The sequence below is a fragment of the Anastrepha ludens genome, chromosome 6 (assembly GCF_028408465.1).
Source record: "Anastrepha ludens isolate Willacy chromosome 6, idAnaLude1.1, whole genome shotgun sequence".
In the NCBI taxonomy this organism is placed as follows: Eukaryota; Metazoa; Arthropoda; class Insecta; order Diptera; family Tephritidae; genus Anastrepha; species Anastrepha ludens.
In genome coordinates, this window is record NC_071502.1 from 3,981,006 (window position 1) to 4,003,759 (window position 22,754).

Genomic DNA, 22,754 nt, shown 5'->3' on the forward strand with positions numbered 1-22,754 from the left:
AACTTATGTGCAACCTGCGAACAGTTGATACATGTGTATTAATGATTACTTATGCCTTAAGAAACTTAAGTTACGTAAATTGAGAATCATGCTAATATTAATTTCTTCTAAATTTGAAATTGTGCAAGTGATATTCATTTTTTGTATAAATTTATTTGACATGTACCTTTAAAAACTTATATATGGTACGTTGTAAAGCTGTTAGGTCCAGACTAATATGAAGGATATGTTTTCCCATAAATGCGTACTTTTTAAAAGTGTTGTTTAGGTGTGAGAGAGTAGGAGGCCAGGATCCACTCCATGAGGTAGCGATTACGTTTTGTAAGGAGTATTTATCGAGTTCAATGAAAGTGAGAAGAAAAACATATGAAAAAATGTAATGCTTTCATTTATTTGGCTTGAGACTGTATGAGACAGTCAATTTGACAGCTTGTGTAAACATCTTTAAGCCTTTAAGTAACTTACGTTAACCTTACGTCTAGAGTAATTACACTATCACTGTCTCCTTGTCTTCTTCCGCCTCGCTGTTTGTTCTCTGCACACTAGCTAATTCGTCATTCTCATCCGAGGCATACTCTTCTTCAACTCCCGTCTTTTCATTCAAGTTCATTACTTCTTCCTCTTCATTGTACTCATTCACTCTGTAGGCCTGGAAATTACCAATTTTTTTTCCATCGATGTAATGGTAGTCAAAGAAGCACTTGTTGCAAACATATGCAGGATCGTGTAGTTGACGATCACTTTTCGTTACAATAAATGTATACCGCCGTGTGCCACACATATTGCATACACGATTGTTAAAATGACCGAAAGAGCACAGACGCGGATATAGTTGATGCTGGCTGCACGCTACTCCAGGTGTTAGCACTTCGACTTGGGAGATGATGAAGACATGCTCACAATTGCCGTGATGCTGGTATAATTGAGGGAAACCTATGCTAACATTTAAATCTAAAAATTGTGTAGTTTCCATTTGCGCTACTTCAAAACGTAAATCCTTAAGCCCAATGGCTTTTTTGGCCCAATTTCGAATGACCTCTGAGTAATCAGCGTTGTCGGAATTTCGTCGGTCGTTATAAAAGGTATTGTTTATAAAGAAATATGCTGGATCTGTTGTCTTTACTGGTAGTTCAGCATTGGGATTATTGCTAATATCGAAGAAACGTTTCTTTTTGCACACACAGGATATCTTATCGCGCAAATCACTAAGATAATTCGAGCCTAGACACTCAAATTCTTCGGAAAATACAGGTTTCTCTAAACTTTGACCAGTATGAACAACACGTGCTGGACGGTAAATGCGTACTTTTACAATTATGTCATTGTAAAAGTTACTAGATTCATATTTCTCACTTTGTTGCCGAACTGGAAGCGCAACCATAGCATAAGTTTCCCTTGAGCGTTTAAAAGGATTCCGATGTTGAGTGCTGTTTTTACCCGTAATAAGCTCTTTATATGTTTTTAAGTCGGTCTCATTAACTGTTAAGGGAATACGGGAGGGGTTTGTAATTCCTGGTTCAAATGTTATAATGTTGGCATCATTTTCTTGGTTTAGTTGCTCTAAAGAGCATTGAGTGGTTACGACTTTGAAACGTGTTGGGCTTTCAGATAAATTCATTGTTCTTTGAATATCTTCATGACATTTCGGTATAATCATAGGTTCTAGAAATGCCCTCCAATCATTTAAAAACTTCCGAAGTGAAAGAGGAGGCTCCATCTCTTGGCCTAGTATTTCTTCCATTCTGACAATTAGTAGTTTACTGCAAAGACGATATAAATTGGTTCTATATTGAAAAAATATATATGTATAATAATTATATATTATATATATATAATATATATATAATTCTAAATATTATATAAAAAAATAAATAAGTATACATGTTTATTAATTAATTCAAACTTTTATTTATTTAAATGCTAAACTTCAAGGATCAAGCGTTATTATCGAATGATTGGAATTGCTTTATAGCTTCTTCGTATGACATATTTATTTGAAGATTAACCTCCTCGGATTGTGTTTTAGTTTGGCTTTGATCTGTGCTCTCGTCACCTTTTTCGGGAGACGACTCATTATTTCCAATATTTGGCCTATCCTGGGTTGCTTCAAATTCTTTTTTTTCCACAAATATTCGTTCAAAATTTATAACTTTATTGGTTTTTGCGAAAAATTTATATTTTTGACGGCAGCTTTGTTCAAATAAGGGATCTGAGGGAGCTGCGTCTAGATCCTTTTCAAAGAAAACACACGTCCCCATTGGATAGTCATAAGTTCCTGTTGATATTTTTACATGTGTTTTTTTTTTCTTTCAATATATTGTATTTTTGCTCAAGTACCTTTGAATATGTTTCCATTCACTTCAGCAACTGGGTCAGCTTCAAGTCCAATTATTTTTACTGCTATGTTTTCGTTTAGTTCAAGTGGGCCAAGTTGATTCTTGAAGTCAGCGTAAATTAAAAACTCCTCCTCTTCATAGTCAGATTCTTCGTCCACATTCATTATGAATGATAAATTTAAAAAAATGGTCTAACACTCTACCAAAACCATACCAAAGCGGATTGATTTATATGTATGTATGAGTTCGCCTAAACATTTAATCTGACAACAGCTGACTTACGGTCGGTGATGTTTTTATTTTGACATATTGTATTATCGGTACAAGTAGCTAGGTACTGTTTGTGGACATTATAATGTAATAGCGTTTTCTGTTATCGTAATGCATTACGTAACGTACATATTAACTGCACGGTCTACTAGACAGGGCTAGTGCTTTTTTTGCGAGATACAACGAAACGTTGCCAAATTGGCCAGTACGTCAAATCATTTGACAAAACCAGTAAGTCTTCGAAAAATCATAGAGAGTGACGAAGAAAATGAGAGAATCGGGAAATTATTAGTATACAAGTGTGTATTATCTTTCCAAATTTGTCTCACGTGAATGCCAAAATATTCTGTTCTTCACCAGAGCTACTTATACTTTTTTCAACATATTCCTAAGCAAGGTAAGCACCTATATCACCTATAGATGGTGATATCGATTCTACAACTATAAAAATATGGTAGGCTAATATATATATATACGTATATATATATATATATACCTTCCAGGAAAAGTATCAGTACACAAAGAAATGAAAGCAACATATTAAGCAATTCATTGTAAAAAACTAAAACTTTTATGAGAAATGTTTAGTCAGTAATTTTTCTACAATTTCTGTACATTTATATACAAAACATTTCATTTCTCTGTGTACGGATACTTTTTCTGGCAGGTGTATATTGTCTTGTTCATAGAGTTACGTGCTTTTTTCTCAAAATGTTGCTCTTTGACCAGCCAAAAGTGCAATAGTTTCTACCGTGACGGTAGCGTTGTTCACGTGATTTTAATTTATGCCTGTACAAAAGTTCGTTAGAACTCACAAGTGACAAAAATATGATATTCAAAATTTGATTTGGGGTAGAAAGAAATAAAATGGGGTTACATTTTTTTTTTCAAGAACATAAATCCAGTAAATAAAATACCCTAGTAAAATTTTATAAAATTATTTATTAACTGATATTTTAGTGTTGTGTTATTGTTTACTCTTAAATTTCTAACTTTTTTTTAACAGTTGTTTTATAGTGTGGTAAGCTTTACAATGGCTTTTACACGCTGAGATGAATGCCTTATAATTTTAACCAAGCAAACTCTCATATTCATAAAGATCTATTACAAACGAGTAAATGAGATACGGCAAAAGCGAATTTTGATTTGACAGCTGGTTTCACTGCACAAGTTTCTTTCGAACAACCGGCGTGTGAAGGTAGTGAGGTTTGCTTTCTTCGTGTAAAAATAATTCGCGTGCGTGAACAAAAATATAATACGTCGCAAATTTAGAGGTGTTTCGTTCATTTTAATTTAAATTGAAATTTGTTATATCAATCGGTAAGTACTTACGATTATGAAGACGTGGCAATTAAATGCAATCGGTGGGTGGAAAAGCAAAAATAGTTGGATAGTTTGTTAAAAGGGTCTTGGTACCGTCTTGGTTTCCCACTCAAAATTTCTCTTTTGTACACGTTCGCACTCACACATTGACGTAAAATCATTCGCTCAAAATGGCTGACGCCATCTTGGGCGAATTTAGGTTGTCAAAAGAAGAAAATGAAAACTGAAACATTTTGGAACGTCACAGATTTTAGGCAAAATAAGAGGTGAGAGAGCAGCCCGTGCAGACTCTTTTATTACAATACAGCAACAACGAAGGGAGAACTTGTGAAGCTAACCGCGTCTGGGGAGCTTTTCTGTGAGGTTATTTATTTGGTGGAAGCTTTAAATTATCGATTAGCAAAATGGCAGACGAAGATTTATCGTTGAACGAAGATCAACTTCTGGACAATCTTGACGAGGCAAATGGCGAGCACGAAGCGGAACTAATGAACGAAAACGAGGTGAGTACCTGCAAAATAAATTGCAAACCTTTGTGGAAGCGACGGCGTTTGTATTCCGGTTTGGTAATTCCACATTTGTTGCAAGAAACTGGTTTTGCGGGAGTTTGCATAAAAGATGGAATCCAAACTAAGCAAAAGCTCATAAAGACGCCACTGCTGTATTAAAAAAATTAAGAGCGGCTCATTACATTGTATGTTTTTGATGACATTGTTGGGCGTGTGCAGTTTTGCAGAAGTGAATTACATATTTACAAAATACATTATTTAAGTGTATCCATTTTTTCTCTTGTACTTTGTGCTTGTCTATCCTGCACCCTACATTTGTGGCGATTTTTCGCATATCCCATTTTGGAAAAGGAGGAAGCCAATATGCAAATCGATCCTGAACTAGAGGCAATTAAGGCGCGTGTTAAGGAAATGGAGGAGGAGGCCGAAAAAATTAAACAAATGCAATCTGAAGTTGATAAACAAATGGCCGGCTCGACAACGGGCTTGGCTACGGTGCCATTGTCGATGGAAGAGAAGCAAGAAATTGATACACGTTCCGTATATGTGGGCAACGTAGACTATGGAGCTTCAGCTGAAGAACTAGAATCACACTTTCATGGTTGTGGTACTATCAATCGAGTGACCATTTTATGTAACAAAGCTGATGGCCATCCCAAAGGCTTTGCTTATATTGAGTTCGGCTCAAAGGAATTTGTTGAGACTGCATTAGCTATGAATGAAACCCTTTTCAGAGGCCGACAAATTAAGGTTTGTATACTTTGGTAGTGCTAATGCATTATTGGTGTGCAATAATAAACGAAAATCTAATGAATGTTTGCGTTTTTGCAGGTTATGTCGAAACGCACCAATCGTCCTGGACTCTCCACGACAAATCGTTTCGCGCGCGGTAGCTTCCGTGGTCGAGGTGCACGTATATCTCGCGCCTGTTGTCACACTTCCTTCCGTGGCTCTCGACGTCCAATGTAAGTCTGTTGCGGAAAATATATTTGCAAATATGTTTTTAACTTTAAATCGGGTTTTGTTTCAGAAGGGGTTATCGCGGACGTGCTAATTACTACGCACCTTACTGATTAATGTTTTATTCCTACTTCTAAGGTAAGTCTATTCTATTTATTAATTTCTATTTTAACTACTATATTGGCTTTAAGTTTCATTACCCATTGTTTGATTTTCAAAAACAAACGAAAAACATTTTTATTTATGTACAAAGTTTTATAAATAACTAATGGAAGAGTGTAACCATTACCTTTTTGGATATATATTATATATTTAAAACCTCCTTTTTTGTTTCTAGTTTACAATTTTACTATAAATATTTCACGTAGACATTTACATACCAGGTAGTTAAGTACTTAAAAAAAAGGTCCAAAGCATCTTAGGCAAATTTTTTTATAGTAAGATAGTTAATAAATGAAAGAGGAGAAAGCAGACTTTCAAAAATTTGCTGGAACAGAGCTACATTATTTTTTCGGATTGCTATATTTTTTGCATATGTAAGTAAATTTGACATCTATTTGGTTTCTAATTGACTACTTCTCTATAAATATTCGCGTGAAGCCATTGCATTACTTAAGTAATGTTTATAAAAAACCTTAGATTCTTAGGCAAGTTTGTATAGTAAGATAGTTCATAAATGAAAAAGTGTAGAAAGCAGACTTAATCTGTTGTTGTAACAGCATAGAATTTGGCGAAGTCAGAGAAAATTTGATCCATGAAAAATCTCTAGAACATTACTGATGTGGTAAGGCTGAGGTGTAGACAACACTATATAACTACTTTTGTCTACTGTCCTTATTCAAAACTACTACAATCGTAAATAAAGTATTTTCCAACCAAGGGTTGCCGCCTCAGTAAACTAGTACTGCCTGGTTCGTTGAACCTCGCCCTTTGCTATCTATGCAGGTAGGCAGCTAGAAACATTCTTTCTTAGGGCTGGCATCGATTCTAATCTTTGCCCGAAGTTTATTCCTGCTGCGTTTGACAAAACCGGCTACATCCGCACTCGTTGTTGTTGTAACAGCATAAACATTCCCCATTCTTACATACGGGGAATGCTGCAGGAGTGGCAATCATTGGCCGGATATAAACCCGGGTCGTTTCGGTAACGTAGAACCGATTGCCGTGGAAATGAAGAACCGACTGCCGTGGACACGGCACTCGTCTTCTTCTCTGGGTGGAGTCATCTTAACTTGTTTAGGCCTTAAGTCTCATACGGAGTAGGCCACACGGTTTGTGTCTACTTGCTCCTGTCGTCTTCAGGTCTCTATTTCGTACAATGCGCCGTTTCGTTAGGCACAATTGGAGCAGCATCATTCTCTCCTTTTATCCCGCTGACTCTCCCATCATCCCGCTGACCCTCCCATCATCCCGTTCCAACCAATGGTTCTTGGTCCCCAACACTGTCACCTCGTAACCTGACGTAAGTCGAGTTCAATTCTTCGGATATGCTCTGTTCTGTAGAGCTCTGCACTCTCTGCTGTAGAGTTTGACACGACCATGTCCCAGCATTAGACCACAACAACAACAGCGGCATGCGTAGCAGACAATTTCACGCGTCCTTCACACTGCGAAATGCGGTCCTCCTATACACCTTAAGATCTTACGATTTAACTGCAACGGACTCTGGAACAAGATTGTTGCGGGCCAAGAAACAAAACTTCTTAGTAGTTCCCCACTGATTACCAATGAAGACTACAATGTTTATAGTCCACCATATTGTGCAATACCGTTTTATCGATGAGAAGGATCTTAGAATGTCGGGGCACAACACTAACCATCTATTCACCTGTCTCCTTGAATCCACTCACCTAATACCCTTCTCCTTTTCGACCCACCCTGTCGAAATGGCATGTGTTTTCGGGCTACTGGTAAATGAGGTGCCTGGCAGGGCTTTGTATACTGCTATAACAACAATAACAAATAAGCGTGTTCAACATACAGGTCGCCCGGTATTAAAGTATGCACCACCAATTTTGTGTGCGAGGACTAGAAGGGCGCTGGGACCAGACAAGAATTGTAGACGAAGAGTTCGAATTTCCACGTAATACTGGCTATCCTATGTTCTCGATATTGTAGCAGGTTCAACTTCTTCTTACCCAGGCTAGACTTCCACATACCAAACGTATGAAAAATATGTGGAAAACGGCACTAAGCACCTCGTTACATTCCCAATTCAACTTATTTATCTTAAACCCCTTTCCTTTAGCCTAACCCGTCGAAACAACAGCACTTTTCGTGGGCCTAGGCGAACTCTAGTTGAAGCTGTGCAGGCAGTAGAACAAATGTATAAAAAGGATTACACATAGAAAGACATTACAATACGTTTTATTATTATTTTATATAAAGATTTTTCCCGATTAGTATAGAATGAGTGTTTAATTTACTTCTGTATGTATATGTATAATATCCACCATAATAAGCTGTATATAAAAATTGTTCAACTTTCCTACTCGGCAATATCTTCTCATTTACATACATATGTCACTAAAAAGTATATTTGAAAAACACCAAAATAAGCCTTTCACCTGTGATATCCCATTTATTTGAAACACCTTTTTAATCCAACTAATTTGATTTCAGATTTTTTTTACAATATATAAAATGATTTCAAAAAACATTATACATACCGTTCGTTACCAATCTCCTTAAAAATAAAGATGTCAAAAAATATTTAATGACCAAATAGAGCATCAGACAAAAAAGTAGACAGCAGAAAGGAAAAAAAAGAAAATTGTAAAAAAAGGACCAAATTGCTTATAAAAGCGAATAACAAACAACAATAAATGGTAAAACTAAAATATACTGCTAAATAAATACAGCCTGAAAAAAGAATACAACGAGAAATAAATTACAGAAACAGTCAAAAGATGGATTTTCATTATTTCATTGGTTATAATGTTTTTTGAACAGCAACACAACAACATCCCCGTTTAAACAGTTTTAATTTCCCAACTTTTAATCATTCAACAAGTTCTTAAAGATGTACAAAAGAGGAAAAGAACTCACAAAAGAAAAAATGCCAAAATAAAGAAAAGATAATAAAATAAAAGATGCAAGAAAGAAGCAGATAAAGAAGAAAAAACAAAAGCAAAAGAGCAAAAGACGAAAAGAAGAAAAAATCGCATCGTGAAAAGATGAAAAAAAATTAAAATATAATATAAAAGGCCAGAAAGCAAATAAAGATGTATTATGAAGATAATATTAAAAAATGAAAACATCCGAAAAAAACATCAACTTTGAGAAAAAGAAACAAAATATAAAAATGGCAGGCAGTAAAGAAGCAGTACTAAAATAACATATAATAAACGATATAACGTTTAAAATATTAGGAAAAAAAAATCGATTACATTTAAAATAAATATAAAAAATATGCATACATTCTACTTCTAGTAAGAATTCAAAATAAATTTTGATGAAAATAAATAAAACCATAAAATGTTTTATAATGTGTTTTTATTAAAAATTATGAAAATAAAAGGTTTGATATAATGCGTTCAACCAACATGATTTCTAATTTAATGTAAAACATGTTGTACTGTAAATTTTTTTATTTATTTATTTATTTATTTTTCAATCTACGATATTACTTAGTCTTGCCATGAATTCTGTGGCAAATTTTACAATCAAAACGGCGAGAACAAATTCGCAAAAAAAAGGTCCGTTATTTTTGCCTTTGTTCGTATGCATTAACTACTCATAAACTATACTCAAATGAAAGCCTTCCGCCACTCATCTGGTCATCTTTTGACAACGCGCTTGAAGAAAATTAGACTCGACAGATGCAAGCAAGAGAAAATTTTCACTCTTGAACAAGTTTTTAATAAGCAAAATGACAAAATCTATGCCGTTTCCACGGCAGTCGGTTCTACGTTACCGAAACGACCCGGATTTATATCCGGCTAAGGATTGCCACTTCAGCAGCATTCCCCGTATGTAAGTATGGGGAATGTTTATGCTACAACAACAACAAAATCTATGCTAAAACTTCTAAAGACGCAAAAAATGTTCCAAGGGTTCAGCGTGGACATTATACAACCTCCGTAATGGTTTGGTGAGAAGGGTCTTGTAAAGACGCTTAATAAAAGGGCTTAAACCACGGCAAAAGTGTACCAGAAATATGCCTTTGAAGGTGTGGTGAAGCAGTCGAGCAGTACTCTCTCTAATGGAGAGCGTTGGATCTTCCAGCAAGATTCCGCTCCAGCCCATAAGGCTAAAACCACCCAGCAGTGGTTAAAAAACAATATTCTTGGGTGCATAGCCGAGAAGATTGACCGTGTGGAAGTCAAGATCTGAATCCATTGGACTAAAGTTTATGGTCAGAATTGGAGAACATCAGCTGTCAAACACTTCACAGAAATTTGGAGAGTCTCAATCATTAGTTCGAGCAGCGACGTCAATATCCATGGAAACCGACCGTGGTGCAATAGCTGAAAGGCCTAATCGTTTGAAGGCTGAAAATTATTTGTTTTTAATATTTACATGATTAAATAAAACTAACTTCACATCTATAACGGACTTAACTTGTAACAGAACTTATGGGAGGACTAAGTATATGGGGTCGAACTGCTACGCCAAACGAAAGCTTCGTTTTAGGGACGATATCACGGATATGTGACGAAATTTAATTTTTCGTTGAAATAAAGGACTTAACTTCAATAACCTGCTAGAGAACTGAACCCGAGATGAAATACCTACATATATTCTATGTTCTAAAGTGCTGTCTTAAGGGACCCACGATGTCCCGACAGAGCTTCTGTTGCAAAGATACGATTTGATTCACTTGACCCTTTAAGAGTTTTGGTTTATTTTGAAAATGTGCTCGGGTGTACCTTCTTATATTATGTAGGCGATGACTAGTATATTGACTGTCGCGCATAATCGACATTTAACAAAAAAATTCCATCATTTCATGACGAGTATACTTGACATAAACGCTTAAAGGGTTAATAAAATTGGAATGAAAGCCCAAGCGGTAGCCAATCGATGATTCAAATTCTCGTATGAACGGTCGGTCAAACAAACCCTATCGTTTTGGGAGTTTACGAATTTCTCAATATGAAAAATTTTCTCGCCAGAAAACACAATGTTCGGAAATCGACAGCTTTCGGCCAAGAAAACAACTCCTTCGTTCCCTCAAGTCTGACTTGTTGCTTTGGTGTGAGATCATGCGCCTTTTGGATCTTGTAAGGCTTGATTTTGAGATAATTTTTCAGGTGCTACATTCAGACTTTTGAACCATTTCACGTGACGTGATTACTGATTTTCTTAATTCGCGTTTACTCTCGGCTAAATGTTGCCGCGCACTTGTAAACAATACTCTGGACTGTCATTTAGTCAACTAGCGGACAACTGATGCCCGTGCATCAGCTGCGCGAGCGGTCTGAAGTTGGTTTCGAGTGCCGGACCCTGTATATACATAATATGTACACTTACAGTTTGTCTCATAAATCTTTTCATATGAAAATATTTTACTAAGAATAATTTTAAAGTGGATTTCGAAAGTAATAAACGTATTAATTAAGATAATTATTTATTTAAAGTTATTTAGAACAAAAGCACAGTAGTTTTGAGGGATCTAGGATATGTATATAAAAGAATTACAAACAATAATTTCATAGAAAATATTTTTTTATTAATAACCATACTATTACAATCAGGGCCGTGGAGAGCATATCCGGGCCCGGGGGAAAAAGTACCCGATCCCCCCCCTCTCGTCGGGCCTGATTACAATACCCGGCATCCGTTGCTATGCCTCGTTGAATAAAACCAAAACAACCAATCAGAAAAATATCAACCAAAATTATTTTTATTAATTTTCTATCTCAGACCTTTTTTGAACTTTGCATTTGGGTCATAGTTGAATAGCTTATGCGGATTATGAAGTCTAGAGTAGGCTATAAATAGTGGGAAATAGGAAAAACTAAGATTTTTTAGATTCAATTTAAGCAAATATTCGATTATTAGTGACAAATGAGAGTGGTGGCGCGGCCTGGGCGTTGTGGGAAGGGAGTTCCATCATAAAAACATGCCTATAACCTTCATTGGGTGAAAATATGAATGTATAAAAATTTTTACGTCATTTGGTGTTGTCGTATCGTAGTGATGCGCGGACAACGTACAGACATTCACCTTTATAGTATAGATATATAGGATCTCTAACTCCTAGTTGGAGCATAAGGCATCCATAACTCCTATTCGCCATCGAACACCGTTTTGTGAAAGGGCTCTAAGTTCATTGCAAGTCTTATTCAAAAAACCTCATTCCGCCTCCGTTGAACGGCGATAGGTGGTTTGAGGCCAGCCTACATTTCGTGCTGTCTGTTGGAGGGAGTTCCATCGCAGCGTCTGTTTGGCGATGTTGTCGTCACTCTTCCTCAGGGTATGGCCGATCCATTGCCATTCACTTCTTCGAATTTCACTCGCCACTTCGGATTGTTTACCCTTTCTCAGTAATTCGGTGCCAGATATAGTTCGAAGAGCAGTAAAAGGAGTTGCCAAAATGCGGCCATCGGGCAGGTTTTGTAATTCACTTCTGAGCGAATTTCAATGTAATTATCAGAGAATATCAATGAAATTAACACTTAAAGGCTACTAAAATAGGCAGTAAAATATCTGAAATTTGTTTTGCTCATCGTAATTCATTTCATTTTTATTCGTGAAAGTTTATTAACATCAAATGAATGAAATATAATTTATGTGTGAACAAAATAAGAGTAGTTAAATGCGAAAATAACAGGACGTTTCAAGATGATTCAACCGTACTATTTCATATGTTTATTTGTTTTATTTTATTTCCCCCAACATTTCAACTGCTTGCCGTGCGCCTCGTAACTTATAGTATGGGCATAACCATATTCGCTGTGATTGTGATGTAGTTGTTGTTGGTAGCACACCTCTGCATAGTTCCATTGGTCTTAAGATTGTACTTTGTGTTTGTTTGTGTGTTGTTTTTGGGATTTGGCACCGGCAACTCTTCACATGTGAACGCATCTAGTTCTTCTTGAGGCTTTCTTGTACCAGCGATAAGTTCTTGCTGATGAAGCACTTGAATCCACGGTAGGCCCATGTACACGAATCAGATTTCTGTTCATTCTTGTCAGCGCACTTCTCAATATCGGCTTTCAGAGCATCTTTGTTTTCCTTATTGTGGCCAAGTTGAGCAACCAGATTTTGTGTCTTGAAACCTTCGGTAGGACTGAATAGTTGGAATTTGTTGAAAACGCACTCAATGTAGCATCGCGTCACCTCATCATCGGGGAACTCGAACTTCTTGTACTTCTCAATGTGATCTGCTGGGACCTTCTTCGCTTCCATACATTCTTTGCGCGCCTTCAGCAAATCATCCTGATTACGTACCTTGTACTCCTGGGCAGCGGCCTGTAATGAAATGGGGAAGGAAAAGTTGAGAGGGCAAGGAAAAACGAAAACACAATAAGGATAGTTATTTAATAGTTATTTATGTAGTTTTTAGTAAATTCTTAGTGACTCCTTACTAAAGCGAACAATGCGAGTAAAACGGCGATAATATACTTCATTTTGATTAAAATTCGTAATTCTTGTTTAAGGTTTCTAAGGATATCTGAATTGGTTGCTAGTGCAATCGTAAACGTCTGAAAATTCGAAAACTGACTGATAAAATTTTCAAATAGAACTTTGCCTTATATAGTTTGTCCGATAAAAACCAGTGCCTCCATGTCAACTGAGTGGGTGATGTGGTTGCCAATTCCATCGCCAGTGCGCTGCTCGTATGTACATATGTACTTATGTACACGCATATTGTACATGCATAGATGAGTGTGTGTCTCGATTGTATGCTTTATTATGGCATCCATTTGTAGGTAGTTGTGTTGTGCACACACATATGTATGTTTGTATGTGGGCTAAGTGATTGAGCTGCAGGAGCGAGCATTCAAGTGCAATTTGTTTATCACTGTCATGTTGGAATGTGTGTGCGTTTGAGCGCTTCTTGCTATTCGGTAGCGTATTCGCACAGTTAGTAATAGGGACCGAAAACAACATTTACCCTGTTAATACAAAACAATCTCGACATAATCGCTCTCTCTATATACAGGCTGATTGTGTTGGATTTAATAGCTGCCGCTTTAGTATGCTCTAAAGTGGATGCGTCGCACACAAATTCGTACATATGCACATACATATGTATGCACAGACAGTTGTTGATCTCCTCAAATCGTAACGAAATTTGGAAAATTTTCAATTTGTAATGGACTTAATTGCAATATGCATAAACCATGAATACGTATAAAAGTATATCTATGTATATACATATATACACTATCTATGCACATACATATGTATGTAGGCATGTATGTGTACATGTATGTATGTATGCAAATCTAGAAATATCGCGGGCCAAACAAATAACTAATTACGATCTGTTGAGGTTTGAATTAATTTGTTGTCTCAAAGAACTATCAACAATGGATGTGTGTATGTATATACATACATATGTATATATAGTATGTACTCACGTTGGGGGACAAATTTAGTAATATGATTTCTCACGAAAATTGCCTCATTTGCTAATTGGTGCAGATTTATTAGTTAGCTAATAGTTAGGTCATTTCATAAGCTTCAGTTAACCTGGTACAATGTCTCGTTCAACGAGAAGTGTTCATTTTGATAACATAAAGCAATTTATTTTTATCTTTTTCTTTGATACCTTCTACAACTTCAACTTCTTTACTACTAACTAGATATAATTTTAGTTTGATTATTAATTCTTTTATCTAGGATTTAATTATCTTTTTCAATAATTTTAAAAACAGCCTACGTTTGACTTAAATAAATAATAAATAATTAATAATAAAAACAAAAATGTGCCGTGGAGAACTTAAGTCTACATATATATATATTGTATATATATATAATTGGCGCGTACACCCTTTTTGGGTGTTTGGCCGAGCTCCTCCTCCTATTTAAGCCGACTCCGAACGGCAGATATTTTTATGAGGAGCTTTTTCATGGCAGAAATACACTCGGAGGTTTGCCATTGCCTGCCGAGGGGGACCGCTATTAGAAAAATGTTTTTCTTAATTTTGATGTTTCACCGAGATTCGAACCTACATTCTCTCTATGAATTCCGAATGGTAATCACGCACCAACCCATTCGGCTACGGCGGCCGCCATCTACATACATCAGTATATTTTCTTATTTCTCAGAAGTTATAAAATACTTGAAACACCTGTTGATATCGATTTTTTCCGAATTCGTATTTATTTATAAATTTACAAAATTTAAATTATTTCACTTGATTTATAAAAAAAAAAATTTACAAAACAACAAAAAAGCGGTATGATAAAAGTCTACATACAGTTCAATCAGCTTAAAAATATTGGGTAGTCGAAAAAGTCTTTTCGTATTTCTAATCAAACTTCAACTCATTTTTTTTATATTGTATTTATAATGAACTTTATTAAACCAAATATGTACCATTTTGGTCGACCACCTTTTGACATTTTTCTTCTAGAGACATTATTCCATCAGTGTAAAACTTTTGTGGTTTCTCGGCGAAAAACTGTGACAATTAATTTTCACAGGCTTCTTTTGAAGCCAACTTTACTCCATTAAGGTGCTAGGTCAGGGCTATATGGTGGATGCATCAAAACTTCCCAGCCAAGCTCACCCAGTTTTTGCCGAGTCATCAAAGATGTGTGTGGCCTAGCGTTGTCGTGATGGAAAACGACACCCTTTCTGCTGATCAGTTCTGGCCGTTTTTTTTCGATTTCGGTCGACCGGAGCGAGGTGCATCTTTCACATCGAAATTTCCAGAACGGAAGCGAGCGAACCATTGTTGTGCTACACGAACTGATACAGCATCGTCTCCGTAAACTTCACAAATTTCATTGGTGGCTTGCGTGGCATTCTTCCCTTTTTTATACAAAAATTTCAAAATATAGCGAATTTCTTCATTATTTTCACTCATTTTTGAACAGCTATAACTCTTTTTCAACTTCTCCGAATTTAATTTGTTTTTGGTTAAATGAAGCTTAAAATGTCACCTTTCTAACACCATATGATATGACACAATGTGATTGGTAGCACTGGAGATAGATGACTCCAACGACATCTATTGACAAAATACGAAAAGACTTTTTCGACTACCCAATATTCATTTTGAAACTAGCTTTTCTACTAACTTTCTTCTAAATAGTAACTTTCTTGAAGAAAAATTACTTTACATAAGCGTATGCGATGTTTGAAATTATTTCAATTCATTTTAGTAAATTAAAAGACAAGCGGGATGTGCTTTGTATCACAACGGAAAACCATTCTAAAATGATTGACGTGCAGAATAAATTACTATATTCCTCGAAGAAAAAGCCAATAGAGATTGTTAATTATAACGCAAATATGTCTGGCATATACAGATGTGATTACATAATATCTTATTATTCCTCACCTAAAAAACTTATCCGTTGGTACAAGAAGGTTCTATTCCATCTATTAGATATTTCTGTATGCAATTCTTATTACATTTATAAGAAGATATATATATATATAGATAATTTGCGCGTACACCCTTTTTGGGTGTTTGGCCGAGCTCCTTCTCCTATTTGTGGTGTGCGTGTTGATGTTGTTCCATAAATGGAGGCACCTACAGTTTCAAGCCGGCTCCGAACGGCAGATATATTTTTTTTTATGAGGAGCTTTTTCATGGCAGAAATACACTCGGAGGTTTGCCATTGCCTGCCGAGGGGGACCGCTATTAGAAAAATGTTTTTCTTAATTTTGGTGTTTCACCGAGATTCGAACCTACATTCTCTCTGTGAATTCCGAATGGTAGTCACGCACCAACCCATTCGGCTACGACGACGAAGATAAGAAGATAAATTATCCAAAAATATTGGTTTCCTTGATTTTAGAGACAATCTAATACATACGCTTTTAAAAATACTACAGTATTCAAATGGTCGAGACTTTATGCTTATAATGGCAACTCAAAAACTCATATTAGATACACTCCGTCAACACATTTGCAGGATGTACACTAGGCCGGGTCGAATTGTGGGGAGGCCAAAAAATCACCCATTGTTCTGTGAAAATCATATTCTAGGGATCAAAATAAGAATCTTTGCCGAAGGAACCATACCTCTAAAACGAATTCTGATGTCCCCCAATTTGGGTCGAACTTTTTATTTTCTTTTCTCATGGTGATATTTTGAAATGATTGTATGGGGGGAGTTCCAGGGGGTGTGCCACTGGCATGGGTGGATCGGCCGTCCAAAGTTAGTGGAGGTCGGTCATACATTTGGGCTCGATTGGAGCACTCTAAATGGGTCAAAGTGGGATTTTTCGATCGACCCAAATTGGGGGACATCAGAATTCGTTTTAGAGGTATACGATTTTCACAGAGCAATGAGCGATTTTTCAATCGACCCGCCCTAATGTACACTATAAGAAAAAAATGCCTACACCTTTGTTACAGGAAAAATTAAAGAAATTCTCATGATACCGATGTCAGAACAGTATAAATAAGCCCCAACTGTGTCCTGGAGAATACTTCGCACAAAGGCACTTACCTCCTGAAGATCACAATACCTCAAATTCGGATATGGAATCCTAAAAATATTCAATCATAATGGTATACAAAAATATTTAGTTTTGTTTTCACATATACACAGGGCCGTGGAGAGAGTATTCGGGCCCCGGGGGAAACTTGAGATGCGGGCCCCTTCAAATTGTTTTTATTTATCAAAATGCGTATTACCCTCGAGTCCGGGCCCCTCTGAAAACTCCGGGCCCGGGGGAAAAAGTACCCGATCCCCCAAACACCCGTGATTGTGTGGGTACCGCCATGACATACATACATATGTACATATGTCAACTGAAAGCATTGCCTCTTAGAAGATTCGGTACAGCCTCCTCTATATAATCTTAGCAAAAATTAAGAATTGCTAAGTTATATTGTACAATCTTCATGACGAAAATTATTAAAATATTTCGAGTTTTCTTGAAGTTCTTGGTAAGTCTCATTCGATAAAGTATTTACTATTTATTTCAGCTTATTTCTAAACAGCTTTTAACAATTTTTAGTCAATCTGACAACTTTTTTGGTTCTAATTAAATTCTAATTTAAATATAATAGATTTCAATAAAATTTAACATTTAAATTAATTAATAATAGTAAATATTAAAACATTAAGTTTAACGTTTTAAGCATCATGAAAATCATTCATAATTATGTAGGCCTTGTATTTAAGGGTGTATTCTAGTGTAGAGGCATGCATATGAGGTGTTTTTTCGGATGCTATAAATAAAAAATAAAAAATATTTTTACATCCATTTTTTACTAGGATATTTATTAATGTTTTAAAAATACATAAAAAAATTAAAAATCTCAAAATACGAAAAACTTGAAAAGTTATGTATAAGTTGTTGAAGTGGGGGGTTAACAAAAAATGGCGCGCCACACCTACCACGATTGCAAGCGTTCTAATAATCTGAAACAAAAAAATAAAAAAGATTATTATTCTTGGTGAATGCTGCTATCGTACTTACTACAAAAAAGTCAAAAAAATTTTTTTTTTGCCCACATTACGGCTGCCCGAAAAAATGATAAATTTATTTACTACTAATGTTTATTTTGTTTATAATAGTAAGTACGATAGATATACATATATGTATATTGAGAAGGCTAACATCAAATTTCAAGTAAATCGGTTAAGTAGAACCTGAGAAATCAAGGTAAACATTCTGATATATGTAGTTTCGAGAAAAACGCGTTTAAAGTTTTGGGTGCAATTACGCCCTGTGGCGTTCCAGCCGAGCCAGGTTAGAAGTCGTGACACTAAAATAGCTACATCTCTGGAAATAAATAATTAAAATTTTAACAAATCCTTTTAAGGACATATTCTCGAAAGGGTAAGCTTTGAGAATATCAAAAAAGGAAAAAAAAACGATACCCCTTAAATAATTTTTACACATGAAATAGCGCACACTCCTGCGGAAGCATTTGACATTATCTTCACAAAATTTTATTATTTTTAAATAAATATTAAATTTATTTAGCTAAATTTAAATTTATTTTTTACTTAAAAAAATACACCGAGCTATCGTCAAAGTCAAGTGAGGGTCAGTTACAGCCTTAAGATGTTTTACTCTTTGCTATGAACATAAGCATGCATGTACCCCACATACATACATACATATATATGCACATGCGCATTGACATATTTATGCTTTGGAGTATTCATACAAATAAGCATTATTAAAATTTGAATGAAATTCGTAAATAGGAAGAACTTTCTGGAGCTAAGTAATTGTACTAAAATGTTTATGAAGGAAAGTTTCCACTCATGAAAGTGTATGCGTAATACTCGTACATACAAACACAGTTAGCTGTGTTCATTCGCATCTGAAATTTTTGCATGATACTCGCTGCAGAGTCGGTCAAATAAATGAGCAAACAATGCCCCCCGGTGACATGTACATATGGATGTATGTATGTATATATGTACCTACTTGTCGCTATGTAGAAGTATGCGTGTACAATATTTATGGTCATGTATGTTTGTACATAATATTCAAATGTATGTATGGAGATGTAGAATTAAATAGGTATACGCAAAGATTATTACATACATATGTACATATGTATAGGTAGACGCTGTATAAATGTTACATGCCATACATATGAATTTACTAATCTTACATAATTAAGGACGTACATGTGTATGTATGTACGCAGTTGCACATACATACATATACATACATATGTGCATATGTTCAGTGACGGTAATAAATGCAAATCTAGACATAGTTAGGTACATTTTTAAAACTTTACAGATTTATACCGTCAAGATCTGCAAATTTTAATAAAACCAAATTTCTTCAATAAAAATGAATTTTCAAAACTATGTTGTTAATTTTCTTACTGCCATTCATTATCTATAACCCTCCGTTGGACACCTTTTTTTAATACCTTCGGTTGTGCACCTTCGTCTGGCCAGATCCCCCATTCACATGCATTTGTATGGGAATATGTGGCGAATGCGCCACATTTATTATTCATTTTTAAGTTAGCAGGTATATATTTTCAATTTCTTATCTTTTTCCTTGGTTTTGGCATGCATCGAGTTACCTACAGAAGCAAAAATAATCGCTGAAATTATTTTGGTTTGAGAAAAAAAGGATTTTTTTGTTTTCTTCTTTATTTGGACTCATTTCAGAGAAGGTTGAAGGAAAAAATGTTAATTACAATGAAATTTATGGTGAAATATGAAATGATATTTATGGATGCGGTGGAAGGCAAAACATGTAGAGGAGATGTTTGAGTGCTGTTGACCTACTGGATTCTTGCATACAATACAATAGAAACGAGTTTTTCGGCGAAGCTTTTCGCCTCCTTGTAGACAAAGACGAAAATATCTCTACGCTGTGAGTGTATCAGCTCCGGTTAGTTGGGTGACTATAATATTCACAGGGATAGTTATTGGTTTGTTGAAAAATGATTCCATAGCCAAATGAGTAGTGACTTGAGAAATAACAGTTGGATTATTCATACGATTTTCGATGTTTGCAAAGACCAATGTATTCGATAATCATTCGATAGTCGTCAAAAAATTTCGCCTCGCATCACAAAGGGCCATTGACTTGTTAGCCCATTTGATAAATAATGGGCTATAGTTTTTTGCTTCGCCTTCACAATCTTTGGTATAATGAACGGTGGAAAGTAAATTAACTTTACTTAGTAGAGTAAATTAACTATAGTTTTTTGGCGCATAGCTGCGGATTGTAAAAATGTCCAGCCAGACCCGAGGTCTTCAACCGAAGATGTAACTTTTTAAATCCTGGTTTCGCCCTGTTCGAGGATCCTTTTTACAAGGTTATATTCATAAATAGAGAGAAAATTAAATTTTAGGAAGCTACCTGAAAGCTCAAGTCGTTACCTATTAAAGAAATATGTTAAATTCACGTTCAAAGTCGGGAAAGATATGGCAAGACCTGTGTGCACAACGGAGGGAAAATCCGAACACTCCAGTAATCCGCATGGCCTCAGGCTGGCTGTCCAAATTACCGAGATAGCACTGTGTGCCATTTTCCTCATACAAGTGTATGTGTTCGTGCTTTGTTGGCCTAGTAAAGGGCAGAATGGAATGCGCCTAGCAGGCTCATATTTTATGAACACCTTTCTGAGTAGGTAGTTAATTTATATTCGGAGTGTGCACAAAGCTGGATCATAATCGGAGCGAATATCTCAATTCCACCGCCGCTGCTATAAACCATAAGTAAAAAAAAGGGATCTCTTTTGATTTATTAAACGCATAATCACTGGAATTTTAACGTGCAAAGCGTTTAAAAAGCATAACTCTCAAAATAAAAGGCTAAGTTTTTACATTTCTCAAGGCTATTGTTTGACGTCCGAAATTATTTAAATGTTTAAATTATGAGGAAACATTTTTCTTTCAATTTATGTTTCTTGCCGGGGTTTCGAACCTACCATTCGGCTATGGCAGTTGCGAAAAATATACTTCACGTGCCCACATATTCATAACCGCCACTGTATCCATACACACATATGTATATGTACATAGTTGTGAGAGATACAGCTTTCGCGAAATTATTTCTTGACTTAAACTAATTCAATTAATTTGATTAAGGCACATCTGAGCAGCAGTGGTACTTTTCCATGTGATTTGGAATTTATCCAAAGTAGTTGGTGGGTCTGTCAGATTATGTATGGTATTTCGAGTCATGCCACAATACGAATCCAATGCACAAATAAAAACAAACTTGTTGTTGCCAAGATTAAATTGCATTGTTTGTGTTTACGATATACTGCATATTTTTTTATTAAGTAATCAGTAATTGAGTCATAGCACTTGGGTACTGAACGAACGCATTGTCTGCTGTCACTGTCTTCAATTGCCCATCACTAAGATCGTGAAATAGTTATGGGCAGAGAAAAGCCTCGCCAAACATTCTGGTTCATGAACTCGTATGTGGTGCAAAAAGTCATACTAGTTTCATAGTAACTAGAACTGTACCAGTAGGAAAATGACCAATTAATGTTGTATGCAAAACAAATGATTTGCGTACTAACGACGAGGCGTCAAAATGGATGTCACTTACACTGATTTGTCTAAAGCTTTTGATACGATTTCGCACAAAATCTTAGTTGCTAAATTGGCAAATTTTAGGTTTCATTCTAACTTTTTGGAACGGATTAAATCATATCTGAACAACAGAAGTTCTAATGTTGTTATTGATGGTATCTCTGGCGTTCCCCAGGGTAGCATCTTAGGGCCACTATTTTTTATTCCCTTCATAAGCGATATTTTTTTGTGTTACTAGATTCCTTTTAAGATGCAGATGACTTGAAAGTTTACTCTGAGGTTAGTTGTCTTAATGACTCAGAACTCAATAAGCCATATAACTGGTGCGTAAAGAATCGACATACAAAATGTCATAAAGTAACGTTTTCTAGATACTGCGTAAGATTTTTGGACCTTTGCACGTTGGTGACGGCGAGTATCATAAGCGATGGAACCATGAGCAGTATGAGCTTTACATATATACAGCGCAGCGGCTTCGTTGGCTGAGTCATGTCATTCGATTGAATACAAACGCTCTGCCTCTGAAAGTATTCAATGTGGTTCCAGGTGGTAGCAGAGGAAGAGGAGGCCTCTTCCACGTTTCCACGGCAGTCGGTTCTACGTTATCGAAACGACCTGGATTTATATCCGACAGCAGCAACAACAGGCCTCTTCTGCGTTCGAAAGATTAGATGAAGAAGGACTTGGCTTCACTTGGTGTTTCTAACTGGCGCCGGTTAGCACGAGAAAGAAACTACTGACGCGCTTGCTTAAACTCGGCGAAAAAAATTAATAATTGTAAAAGTTATGGCTGCTTGTGTGGAGCCCGTTTCTCCAGAAGTGATTATCACAAGTCCTTGCGGTGATTATCACAAGTCCTTGGAGATTTATCTAAAATCAATCGGACAAGAGAAATTAGTTTTATTAATAATCTGTAATCTTGTATCTGATCGAAGCTTTTTTTCAAATCAACAATATGGCGGCCGCAGGAAATATTTTTTCAGATTTTCGAGAAAAAAACCAACAATTGTTAAAAAAAAATCGAAATTCTTGAAAAAAATTCTTTGATCAGGCATGAGTTTTTTATGGTTTTCGAAAGAAGTATACATTTTATTGAAATCTACCAAGCGGTGTTTAGTTACAGAACGCTCCAGAGCGCACGAGCGCCCTTTCTTAATTGTTGAATGACTCGAAAGTATTTGTCGGATTCACTTCAAATTTTCACACAATATTTTTAAGATATTATGCGGCCTCG

At 35.8% G+C, this 22,754-nt stretch overlaps 4 protein-coding genes across 7 annotated transcripts; 1 reads left to right on the forward strand and 3 right to left on the reverse strand.

Moving 5' to 3' along the window:
• Nucleotides 1-367: 367 nt before the first annotated feature.
• LOC128865911 (snRNA-activating protein complex subunit 3) lies at nt 368-4,107 on the reverse strand. 2 transcript variants are annotated; one of them, XM_054106316.1, is made up of 2 exons: nt 3,939-4,107; nt 368-1,760 (listed from the first exon to the last, which is right to left on the reverse strand). In XM_054106316.1, exon 2 carries the CDS (start codon nt 1,739-1,741, stop codon nt 488-490), a length of 1,254 nt encoding a protein of 417 aa, XP_053962291.1. In that variant the 5' UTR covers nt 1,742-1,760; nt 3,939-4,107; the 3' UTR covers nt 368-487. The 2 variants fall into 2 exon arrangements, with proteins under 2 accessions (XP_053962291.1, XP_053962290.1); XM_054106315.1 differs by lacking the exon at nt 3,939-4,107 and adding an exon at nt 2,338-2,429.
• On the reverse strand, nt 1,891-2,604 carry LOC128865913 (general transcription factor 3C polypeptide 6). Its single transcript, XM_054106321.1, has 2 exons — nt 2,338-2,604; nt 1,891-2,275 (listed from the first exon to the last, which is right to left on the reverse strand). Exons 1-2 carry the CDS (start codon nt 2,498-2,500, stop codon nt 1,935-1,937), a joined length of 504 nt encoding a protein of 167 aa, XP_053962296.1. The 5' UTR covers nt 2,501-2,604; the 3' UTR covers nt 1,891-1,934.
• LOC128865912 (polyadenylate-binding protein 2) lies at nt 3,762-8,886 on the forward strand. 3 transcript variants are annotated; one of them, XM_054106317.1, is made up of 6 exons: nt 3,762-3,926; nt 4,177-4,432; nt 4,790-5,188; nt 5,270-5,403; nt 5,469-5,536; nt 8,021-8,886. In XM_054106317.1, exons 2-5 carry the CDS (start codon nt 4,334-4,336, stop codon nt 5,509-5,511), a joined length of 675 nt encoding a protein of 224 aa, XP_053962292.1. In that variant the 5' UTR covers nt 3,762-3,926; nt 4,177-4,333; the 3' UTR covers nt 5,512-5,536; nt 8,021-8,886. The 3 variants fall into 3 exon arrangements, with proteins under 3 accessions (XP_053962292.1, XP_053962295.1, XP_053962294.1); XM_054106320.1 differs by having other exon boundaries at nt 5,472-5,536; XM_054106319.1 differs by having other exon boundaries at nt 3,763-3,926; nt 4,793-5,188.
• A 3,172-nt stretch (nt 8,887-12,058) lies between these two features.
• Nucleotides 12,059-13,116, reverse strand: LOC128866075 (general odorant-binding protein 99a). Its single transcript, XM_054106569.1, has 2 exons — nt 12,934-13,116; nt 12,059-12,817 (listed from the first exon to the last, which is right to left on the reverse strand). Exons 1-2 carry the CDS (start codon nt 12,973-12,975, stop codon nt 12,431-12,433), a joined length of 429 nt encoding a protein of 142 aa, XP_053962544.1. The 5' UTR covers nt 12,976-13,116; the 3' UTR covers nt 12,059-12,430.
• Nucleotides 13,117-22,754: the final 9,638 nt, after the last annotated feature.